At 41.6% G+C, this 11,953-nt stretch overlaps 1 protein-coding gene and 1 long non-coding RNA gene across 2 annotated transcripts; one reads left to right on the forward strand and one right to left on the reverse strand.

Annotated features, from left to right (window-relative positions):
* Nucleotides 1-3,222: 3,222 nt before the first annotated feature.
* Nucleotides 3,223-5,353, reverse strand: LOC109220019 (serine/threonine-protein phosphatase 7 long form homolog). Its single transcript, XM_019384479.1, has 5 exons — nt 4,574-5,353; nt 4,300-4,452; nt 3,792-4,223; nt 3,590-3,715; nt 3,223-3,387 (listed from the first exon to the last, which is right to left on the reverse strand). The coding sequence occupies exons 1-5, from the start codon at nt 5,351-5,353 to the stop codon at nt 3,223-3,225; spliced, it is 1,656 nt and encodes a 551-aa protein (XP_019240024.1).
* Nucleotides 5,354-5,644: 291 nt separating this feature from the next.
* Nucleotides 5,645-7,871, forward strand: LOC109220020. Its single transcript, XR_002067030.1, has 3 exons — nt 5,645-6,512; nt 7,384-7,446; nt 7,611-7,871. It is a non-coding gene; the product is annotated as an uncharacterized LOC109220020 (long non-coding RNA).
* Nucleotides 7,872-11,953: the final 4,082 nt, after the last annotated feature.

Raw genomic sequence — 11,953 nt, forward strand, 5'->3', positions numbered from 1 at the left:
TGCTACCTAAGGAGGACTCAACAGTATCCAAGGTTTCTTTTCAATCAACCTCGAATACTGGGGGGCATCACCCTCGGAGGTCATATTTTTGAGGAAAGTACTTCACGCCTGAGAGGGCCGCGATAGGAAATCTTTGTAATGGGCCAAACGGTCAGATGAACCGCAACAATACCCAAACTCATCTTGACCATAACCGATAAAGATGCACTGCTTAGTTTTGACATCCAGTTTCGATCTCTCATCTTTAGGAATATGCACACAAGCTTTACACTCAAAAACTCTCAGGTGATCATAGAAACATCTTTGGAAAACCATACTCTATCTAGGACATCACCATCCAAAGCAACAACAGGAGACAAATTGATAACATAGGCAGCAGTGTTAAGTGCTTCCGCCTAAAATGTATTTGGGAGTTTAGCCTCTGAAAGCAAACATCTAACTCTCTCAACTAGAGTTCTATTCATCCTCTCTGCCAAACCATTCAATTGAGGCGTCTTGGGCGGAGTTTTCTGATGACGAATTCCCTGTTCCTTGCAATAGTTATCGAAGGGTCCACGATATTCACCACCATTGTCAGTGCGAATACCTTTTAATGTCTTCCCCGTCTGTCTCTCAGCTAAGGCCTAAAATTCCTTAAACACGCAAAGTGCTTGATCTTTAGATTTCAAAGGATACACCAGAGCTTACGAGAATGATTATCAATGAAGGTCACAAAGTAAAGTGCCACCTTTTGACTTTACTTTAAAAGGACCACACAAATCAGAGTGTACTAGCTCCAATAAATCGGGCTTTTTTGAGAGAGGATGGCTATGAAAAGAAACCCTTTTCTGTTTTCCAGCTAAACAATGGATACACCTTTTCAGCATTGCTTGTTTCACTCTAGAAAGCAAACTTTTCTTAGCCAAACACGTAATCCCCTTCTCACTCATATGACTCAATCTTCGATGCCACAATTCTGATAAAGTATCACTTTCCACTAGATTTATGGAGTCATTAAGAATAGATCCCTGTGTCACATATAATTGACCAGACTTGACTCCTCGAGCCACTACTACCGAGCCCTTGGTGAGCTTTCATTGGCCATTAAAGAGGGCATTATGGTAACCTGCATCGTCTAATCTTCCTACGGAGATCAAATTGAAAGGTAAGTCTGGAGCATGATTGACATCTTGAAGAACTAACGTTGAACCATTATTAGTTTTCAAACAAACTGTGACAACACCAAACACCTTAACTTTACTGGCATTGCCCATCTTTAACACTCCAGAATCAACAAGAGTATAAAATGAGAAAAAATCTTTTCTTGGTGTGACATGTGAGGTAGCTCTAGAATCTACTATCCAGCTCGTCTCATGGGATACAAAATTGATGACGTTTTCATCATAAGCAAAAAGAAGGTCATCTCGAACAATAGCAGCAACATTGTTCTCGTTATTTTTAACTTTCTTTCCTTCTCTAATGTCTTCCAACAACTTGCGGCAAAACCCTTTGATGTGTCCTTTGTTGCCACAGTGGTTGCATGTAATATTATAGTATTTGGACCTTGACTTACTTCTACTTTTACCTCTATTCCTTGAGCCTCTTGTTCTATCTCTCCCCAGGTCTTCTGTAACCAAGATATCTGCTTGTGAGAATGAACCTTGAGATTTTCTCCTTACTTCCTCGTTCAATACACCACTCTTGGCATATTCCATGGTCACCTTACCTCCAGGAGCTAAATTTGTCAAAGAAACACGAAGAGTTTCCCAAGAGTCTGGTAAAGTATTAAGAAGCCAAAGTCCTTGTATCTCATCATCAAAATTAACTCCCATTCCAGACAACTGATCAAGGACGCTCTGAAAATTATTTATGTGATCAAGGATAGGGTTGCCTTCCTTGTATTTGAAGGTCATCAATTGCTTTAGTAGGAACAATTTGTTGTTCCCGATTTTTGAAGCATAAAGAGTCTCTAGCTTTTCCCACAATGATCTCGCATATATCGGGTTCACGATATGATTGCGAACATTATCTTTAACCCATTGTCGTATATATCCACATATTTGTTGGTGCTCGAAATCCCAATCTTCATCGGATATACTAATCGGTGCCAACCCTGTACCACTATAGAGTGGCGAGAGCAGGTCGATGCAGCTTTTACCCGAATAGGTCGGGATCGAATCCACGGGGAGCTAGAAGTTGGAGTTGGTTTCCTATCCAAACTAGCAATGTGCACTACTCTTAATTTCACTTCCAATCATAGTTGGTCTTTTTGATTAATTCTAATATTATGCTAATAAGATGCTAAATTAAGCTAAGAGTAATTGCTAAAGGGTTTTCTAATAGGTTAAAGAGGCACTAGGGAAGTGACCCGCTCCTAGGAGGATATTTGATGGATTCTCAAGTCTAAGGCAAGGATGTTATGATGGGGATTACGATATAACCAATGCACGAAAGTTCTCACTCTATACCTCTCGGTAGTTTGAGTGATTTTACCCAAATTGACTTTCTAAAGACCAATTGGGTATTACAATTGAGCAAGAAATTGAGGTTCAAGTCGGGTATTACTATCTCTAGGTTTAACCCTTTAATTAGGGCTATCAATCTCTTGAATACGCCCCAATTCCTTGTTGGACCAATTTTCCTAGACTCAAGTTCTCTTTCTCAAGAAGAACTCAAGTTACAAAGGCACAAATTAGTGTTTGCAACCACTAATTCAACATGGAAAACATAAATTGTTCCAAATATCAAACACCCATACACATTCAAGCCTTAAAACTCAAGACCCATCAAATACCCACACTAAAGTTGAGCCACAACCCTAGCTAATAGGTCTAGCTACTCATAATTAGGGAAGAAAACAAGAAATTAGATGAAGAAATAACCATAATAATTAGTTACAAACTAAGATAATAAAGATTCAGCGTATTAGTAACCCAAAATTACTCAAAAAGGAACAAAAGACTTGTTCACGTGCTCAGCCCCAACTCAGATTACAAAAGATGACCTAAAAATGTGAAAAGAAAGTATTTATACTAGGCCAAATTTTCTGGACAAAATACCCCCGACGAGGTAGTGCGGTCCGCACAAAATCGAGTGCAGCCGCAATGAGGCTTCTTGGCTTTAAACTCTGCTCTCTGAACTTGGCCACCGCGGGCCGCATAAAATGCACCGCGGCCGCGGTGGCTTCTGTTGCGGTCCGCATAAAAAGGACCGCGGACCGCATTGGCAATTGGCTCCAAATCTTCAACTCTCTGAACTCCTNGTACCCATGATCGACAATGCTCCTGACGGGGTGACCTGCGATGCTGGCAAAGATAGCTGAAGGCTATATGAAGGCATGCTGCTGGAAGGCTCATCTGCATGAGGGATATAACCCTGCTGGTCATCTCCAAAGCCCCGAGCTCTGAACTCCTCGTTATGTGCATCGGCAGGTGGGTCGACAGGTACCTCAACGCCCCCTTGCTGGCCACCTCCTCACCGCCCCCTGCGACCCCGTGGGGCAGCCCTGCCTGGTGGGGGTCCCCTCGCTGGTGCCCTACCCCTGGCTCGTGGGACTGGCCTACCCCTCTGGTAGGCCCCTGGAGCCACATACTGAGGCTCATGGTCTAACCTCTCGGCATCTCTCGCTCAGACGAGCCATCTGGGCCATCTCCCGGGCATACTCAACCACTTCAGGGATGTTCGAACGCTGCTGCATGTCCTGTCCCGACTGGTAGATGCGATGAAGCCCAATAGCCTGTGAAACATTTCAAATAGTAATTAAATAACTCTATGTCACAATTATAAGATATTAATAAGTCACAAAAACATACCAGTGCCTCATGCCTCCCGGCGTACGGTCTGTAGCGCTCGCCAAGTACATGCACGGGGTTCCCGATCATCAATCGGGTATGGCGGCGGCACCACCCATCATACAGCTGAATAGAGGCCTCCTGGAAAACTGAAGGTGGTAGCGGGATGCGCTCAGCTCGATCCTCCCAATAATCTATCTGCTGTTGTAGCCACCCAACATACTGTCGGTCCATGTTCGAACGGTCGTCCCGCTGATAGTGAGTCGGCTCCCATCGGGGATCCCTCGGTATAGCCTGAGGACGGCCAAACTGTCGAAGCACACGCTCCGTGGCATGATACTCAACAAAATCCCAGAAGATCAACGGGACGGAGGTGCTCCAAATCAACCGGTCGACTGAGCAACAAGCGTGTAGGTGACCAAGCAACTCGATGCTGTATGGCGTCCAGATGAACTACCAATAGTAACATAAAAATGAGTACGCAAAACACAACTCAATTTAAAACAACCAAGTATAGGTACATATTTACCTGTCCCTCCACCAACATATCTAACACATCCCTAAGAAGGGGGAGATTATGGTGAGCATCCGTCCCTCGGTAGTTCCCACGCCGGAGAATCCACCTGATAGCTAGAGGGAGAAACGGATAATCCTGACCGAGTGGAAGTATTGGTAGAGGTGGCTGCAACGGCATGATCCGCAGCCAGGCCCAAACCTAAGATAAAATGTTGATGTAAATTTATGAGTCATTTCACGATATAGAATTTGGGGTAACAAACAATGTATTCGGAAATTTTTTGCACCTGAAGGAGGGGCAGAAAACCACATATATCAACCGCTGGACCTACGCTCGCGCGGCACATGCTCCTATAGAGATACGCCAGAACAGTAGCACCCCAGCTGTACTGGGGTAGCTCATCCAGCTGCTCAAGACAATGAAGAAAGCGCATACTCACTTTGTTCCCCGAGGTGTCCGGAAACAAGACACACCCGAAAAGCAGGAGCAACGCCAACCGAGTGTACCGCTGAATCCAAAGATGCTCTGTCTCGTGGGTAATATCTGGGTGCAATACCGCCATCTGATCTCTAATGAATGATAAAGCCACGCGACTGCCACCCCGGTCACCCTGCGGTCTCGAACCAGTCAACTGCCCCATCATGTCCGCCAACTGTGCACGTGTCATCCCTCTCCAGTGGTGGGGCAGTGCGAAGGCGCGCCCCTCTACGCGCAGTCCATATAAAACCTGGACATCCTGCAGCGTGATAGTAGCCTCTCCAGTGGGCAAGTGAAATGTATGCGTCTCCGGTCGCCACCGCTCTACCAAGGACGTGATGAGCGACCAATCAAGCTGCATCCGTCCAAGCTGAAAAATGGTATATAATCCCGAAGTCTGGAGCATCTCTACTACGCGCGGATGGAAAGGATGCTCCGCAATAAACTCACACAAATCATCAGGCCTCCTGGGGCGGAGAGGCTGCATCGCTAGCTGTCCCTCCCAAACATAGGATGACCTATGGTCGCCCTGCAGCACTAGTAGCTGATCCTCGGCAAGTCCAGGATGCGCAGGCGGAGGAAACGCCATGTCGTCTGCTATAATTTAAACAAAATTAATTGTTTGTGTTAGTGTAATAAATTAAATTAAGTATGATTTTTGAAATTGGAGATAATAGTTATGTATGAGTTCCAGGCTTGATTTTTGACGCCCGGTGCCACCGAATAATTCTTAATTATTATAAGTCTCAATTTCAACATTTTTAGATTTTTATTAACTTAATAAATTAAATTAAGTATGATTTTTGAAATTGGAGATAATAGTTATGTATGGGTTCCAGGCTTGATTTTTGACGCCCGGTACCACCGAATAATTCTTAATTATTATAAGTCTCAATTTCTACGCTAAAAGGCTCTACATTTTACTACGCTAAAAGGCTCTATATTTTACTTCGCTATAAGACACTATATTTTACTATGCTATAAGGCTATACAATATGAACATAACATCAACAATACAAATAAACAAAATAAATAATATTATTTAACACAAACAATCAAGTAGCATCTTTGGTCACAAACATAACATAAATTCGGATATCAAATAAATCAAACCGGGTATATAAAAGAAACAAAATTAAACACTAACATAACAAAAGTTCACATGGAAACATACTAAACAATACTAATGCATGACTATATGAGTTTCGGCATAAACTAAATTGAAATACCTCGATGTAAATATTATTGAAATCGAATTTTTGCACCCGAAACACGCAATCCAAAACTTCTTTTGTGTGTGGGACCTACACTTCTTGCTCTTTATGGGACGGATGGGGCCGAAATTTTTTTTTTTTAAATTGTAGGCGGGGTGGGGGACCAAAAAAGTTTGAGTTTGATTTTTTAATGGAGATCGTTGTCTGTGGGAAGAAGACGACCCGTTTTTTATTAGGGCAATTCGTAGTTCAGTACAACGAATTGTAATTCGCAGTACTGTACTACGAAATGTCATAAAAAAATTATTTTTTTTTAATACTGCGAAACGCCTTAACGGCAAAAAATCCGTTAAGCCAATTCGCAGTATAAAACTGCGAAATACCCATTATTGTATCTTTTTTTTTAACATGAAAAATATATTTTATGTTCAAAAAATTATTAATTAAGTTTTGGACTCTTCCTAGAAACAACGTTAAGCTCTTGCCTTTCCTGCTGCAATTTTATACCTGCATGATGGTGCCCAAGCTTTGCAGGTGAATGTCATGTATTTGTTATCTCTTTCGTCTACCTCTTCTTTTTTATTAGAGAATAATGAATTATTTAACCTTCTTGTTTCATTCTATATCATGTAGTTCTTTTGGGATATTTATCATATTCACGTGAATGTGTTTGCTATAATCAGCCCAATGAATTTGGTAATCAGTTTTTGAGCTCTTTAACTTTGTGGCAGAGGTTTTCATCTTGGTTACTTGTCAATGGCATGACGTGGTAGGCATAAAAGAGGCAGCCAATTATACCAAGTGTGGTAGTAAGAACCTCTCAAATGACTGAATGGGTATTCTAGAAATATGGCATTTCTGTGTCCTCTTCCACTCGAAAAAAATGAATTGACGATTTAACATATGGCATCATAGGAAACTGATGATTTCTGTCTAAATTTGTTAATTATTTCATTTGGCCCTGCACTATGAAGAATATCTTGGATGAACTCTTAACTCCAACATGAAAAACTGATATACTGTTTCAATATTTTTTTGGGAGAATTTCTTGTTAGGCAACATCAAAATGATAGGACTACTTCTCATGTCTAAATTTAGTGCATTCTGTAAAAATATCCATGTCAGGCCCATATCTCTGAACATTCTGTGGGTTGAATCATGTATATTGGTTGGTCCTTTGCTACTTCTACAAATCATACCATCCACAGATGATAACAATTTGGCATGATATCTTCCTTGTACAAAGTGCTTTGAGCTCATCAGTCTAAAAGATTCACCCTTGTATGCATTTAAATCGTCAATGTGTTTAATATATGACTCAGTAGTAAAAAAACTATAAGGGTATCTCAAGCACTGTCAGTGTAAATATATCTATCAGCTTAAATCTGATGCGACAAACTCGCAGGCTTATAATTCTTCTGTGGATCCCGCAGCATTCCTAGCTGCTATCGAATCAGGAACTGTAAGGGTACAACTTCTCCACATAATTATTTCTATTTTAGTTCATAGACAACATAATACAAAATAGTTCAGCACTATGAATACAAACTACATAACCTCAAATACTGCTTCATTAAGAGTTAACAAGTTCCTTTTTGTAATTCATCATCAAGAAAAAGTTTTCTTCTACAGGTTGATATTGGAAACTATGACTCATTCTATGACGTGAGATTGGTCTTCCATCTTGAGCAGCTATCAAGAATTATATTTTACAATGAATACAAACTATAATGTGTTGTTGACAAAAATAGTTGACCATCCAACCCTCCCCAGACCCCACATCCCACCAGGTTGTTGTTGTTGTTGACAAAAAACACTTAAGATTTAACTATAGTTTCAACTGTGAAAAAGCTTTGATATTTTGATCAAATTAATTTCAACTAATTCTGCAAATGTGTGTTCTGTTCTTAATATTTGATGTCAATTTTTTTTTTGAGTATAAACTTTGACAAAAGGTGGCAAGGTCGAAGCCAATGAGGCATTCATCGGTGTACCCTTCTTATGAGAGAAATTTTTTTCCACCCGGAAAGTAGAAGATGCATGATAAGATCCAGAAGAATAGTTATGAATTTTATCCTCTTTTTTAAGAATATTTGATTTAAATTTCTTTGCTTAACTCTATATGTTCCATTTGATTCGTATGTAAGTTTATCACTTTAAGTAATATGTTCTATCCGACAGCTACAGAATACCAATTAAAGTTAAGGAGCTATAATTTCTATTTGATCTTATCAGTCTCCTNCTGAAAAAGCTGAAAAGCATGTTGAATACTGCGAATTTGTGTCAGAGAAATTTAATAAGTAATTCGTACTCCAATACTACGTTTTATTGAGTTGTCATTTCGTTCTGAAAAAGCTGAAAAGCATGTGAAAACCCTGTTTCGTGGAGTTGTCATGTCTATGTAATTCGTAGTATAATACTACGTTTTGTGGAGTTGTCATGTTTGTAATTCGCAGTATAATACTACGATCTATTTGATATCTTGCCTATAAATAACAAGCTCGTTCGAGTTATTTTCTACGCTTCAAAAGAACCTATAATCGAGATTTTCCATAAAACCAAACTTCTCTTTAAGAAATGTCTGTACGACCCTTTCGTTGCCCAAAGTGCGAATGTGGAAACAAAAGCATGATGTACGATGAATGGGAAGAAGCTGGACGTCGCTACTGGGCGTGCATGAACAAGTTTTATAGGCAACCCGACGTACCTATATGCAATTTTAAGGTATGGGTTGATGAACCATGTCAGCAGGAATACTACAAAGACCAGGTGTATCATCTTCAAGATGTGTGTAATGGGCAGTGGGACAGACAGCGCCAATCGAAACAAGAAATTGAAGAGTTGAAGGCGAAGATCAAGGAGGTGGAAGAAGAGAAAAAGAAATTGGAAAGAAAGCTCGAGAGGATTAAGGAGAGAATACTAGGCGATCGTAACTAAGCGATGACATTTACGTGTTGTGTGTTGTAGTGTATCTTCATGTTTCTGTTGTGTCAAGTGCTTTCATTAGTTGTACTGTTTGTTTATGTGTTAGGTTTGTAAGGTTTGTGTTTGAGTTGTATTGTTTAAGTAAAATTGTTGTTCAAACGCAATTAAAATAAAATTGTTGTCAAAAGATAGTTGTTACTATTGTTTACATAAAGCACTATTTACACAAATTTAATACATAAGCAAATCAGTGAGTGCCGCAGCCTGTGTGCTTTAGTGCTGCTGCTGGCCTAAGTCGCATCCCCTGTCGCCCGGGCACACTATCTGGATCATCATCATCAAGCCGCCTCTTTATGTGAGGATGTGCAGCAGCATCAACACCACAACTGGCAGGGATCGAAAGAATAGGCCGTCGGGCCGTGAGTAACCTACAAAACAAGAAGTAATCTTAGCATGTATGAATGTATTATTTTATGAAAATGTATTATTATCTTAACCTACAGAATGTACTATTATTTTAAGTAAGAAAATATTTTCTCACCATGGTCTCGTCGACCTCCTGGGTATATGTATCGATGGTGTGCTCATCACCGCATGTAGTGTCCTCAAAGATGGGCTGAGATGAAGACTGCATAAGAAAGTTACAATTAATTAATGGCAGCGATTTAAGGAAAAGAAAACAAATTGAAATATTAAAGTCATACAAACATACTGCATGAACTGCCGGGGACGGTGGATCACATACTGAGGCTCATGGTCTAACCTCTCGGCATCTCTCGCCTGCAACAGTGTCAGACGAGCCATCTGGGCCATCTCCCGGCCATACTCAACCACTTCAGGGATGTCCGAACGCTGCTGCATCTCCTGTCCCGACTAGTAGATGCGATGATGCCCAATAGCCTGTGAAACATTTCAAATAGTAATTAAATAACTCTATATCACAATTATAAGATATTAATAAGTCACAAAAACATACCAGTGCCTCATGCCTCCCGGCGTACGGTCTGTAGCGCTCGCCAAGTACATGCACGGGGTTCCCGATCATCAATCGAGTATGGCGGCGGTACCACCCATCATACAGTTGAATAGAGGCCTCCTGGAAAACTGTAGGTGGTAGTGGGATGCGCTAAGCTCAGTCCTCCCAATAAGCTATTTGCTGCTGTAGCCACCCAACATACTGTCGGTCCATGTTCGAACGGTCGTCCCGCTGATAGTGAGTAGGCTCCCATCCAGGCTCCCTCGGTATAGCCTGAGGACGGCCAAACTGTCGAAGCACACGCTCCGTGGCATGATACTCAACAAAATCCCAGAAGATCAACGGGACGGAGGTGCTCCAAATCAACCGGTCGACTGAGCAACAAGCGGGGTAGGTGACCAAGCAACTCGATGCTGTATGGCGTCCAGATGAACTACCAATAGTAACATAAAAATGAGTACGCAAAACACAACTCAATTTAAAACAACCAAGTATAGGTACATATTTACCTGTCCGTCCACCAACATATCTAACACATCCCTAAGAAGGGGGAGATTATGGTGAGCATCCGTCCCTCGGTAGTTCCCACGCCGGAGAATCCACCTGATAGCTAGAGGGAGAAACGGATAATCCTGACCGGGCGGAAGTACTGGTAGAGGTGGCTGCAACGGCATGATCCGCTGCCAGGCCCAAACCTAAGATAAAATGTTGATGTAAATTTATGAGTCATTTCACGATATAGAATTTGGGGTAACAAACAATGTATTCGGAAATTTTTTGCACCTGAAGGAGGGGCAGAAAACCACATATATCAACCGCTGGACCTACGCTCGCGCGGAACATGCTCCTATAGAGATACGCCAGAACAGTAGCACCCCAGCTGTACTGGGGTAGCTCATCCAGCTGCTCAAGACAATGAAGAAAGCTCATACTCACTTTGTTCCCCGAGGTGTCCGGAAACAAGACACACCCGAAAAGCAGGAGCAACGCCAACCGAGTGTACCGCTGAATCCAAAGATGCTCTGTCTCGTGGGTAATATCTGGGTGCAATACCGCCATCTGATCTCTAATGAATGATAAAGCCACGCGACTGCCACCCCGGTCACCTTGCGGTCTCGAACCAGTCAACTGCCCCATCATGTCCGCCAACTGTGCACGTGTCATCCCTCTCCAGTGGTGGGGCAGTGTGAAGGCGCGCCCCTCTACGCGCAGTCCATATAAAACCTGGACATCCTGCAGCGTGATAGTAGCCTCTCCAGTGGGCAAGTGAAATGTATGCGTCTCCGGTCGCCACCGCTCTACCAAGGACGTGATGAGCGACCAATCAAGCTGCATCCGTCCAAGCTGAAAAATGGTATATAATCCCGAAGTCTGGAGGATCTCTACTACACGCGGATGGAAACGATGCTCCGCAATAAACTCCCACAAATCATCAGGCCTCCTGGGCGGAGAGGCTGCATCGCTAGCTGTCCCTCCCAAACATAGGATGACCTATGGTCGCCCTGCAGCACTAGTAGCTGATCCTCGGCAGGTCCAGGATGCGCAGGCGGAGGAAACGCCATGTCGTCTACTATAATTTAAACAAAATTAATTGTTTGTGTTAGTGTAATAAGTTAAATTAAGTATGATTTTTGAAATTGGAGATAATAGTTATGTATGGGTTCCAGGCTTGATTTTTGACGCCCGGTACCACCGAATACTTCTTAATTATTATAAGTCTCAATTTCTACGCTAAAAGGCTCTACATTTTACTACGCTAAAAGGCTCTACATTTTACTTCGCTAAAAGGCTCTATATTTTACTTCGCTAAAAGACACTATATTTTACTACGCTATAAGGCTATACAATATGAACATAACATCAACAATACAAATAAACAAAATAAATAATATTATTTAACACAAACAATCAAGTAGCAGTTTTGATCACAAACATAACATAAATTCAGATATCAAATAAATCAAACCGGGTATATAAAAGAAACAAAATTAAACACTAACATAACAAAAATTCACATGGAAACATACTAAACAATACTAATGCATGACTATATGAGTTTCGGCATAAACTAAAT

The sequence above is a fragment of the Nicotiana attenuata genome, unplaced genomic scaffold (genome assembly GCF_001879085.1).
Source record: "Nicotiana attenuata strain UT unplaced genomic scaffold, NIATTr2, whole genome shotgun sequence".
NCBI lineage: Eukaryota > Viridiplantae > Streptophyta > Magnoliopsida > Solanales > Solanaceae > Nicotiana > Nicotiana attenuata.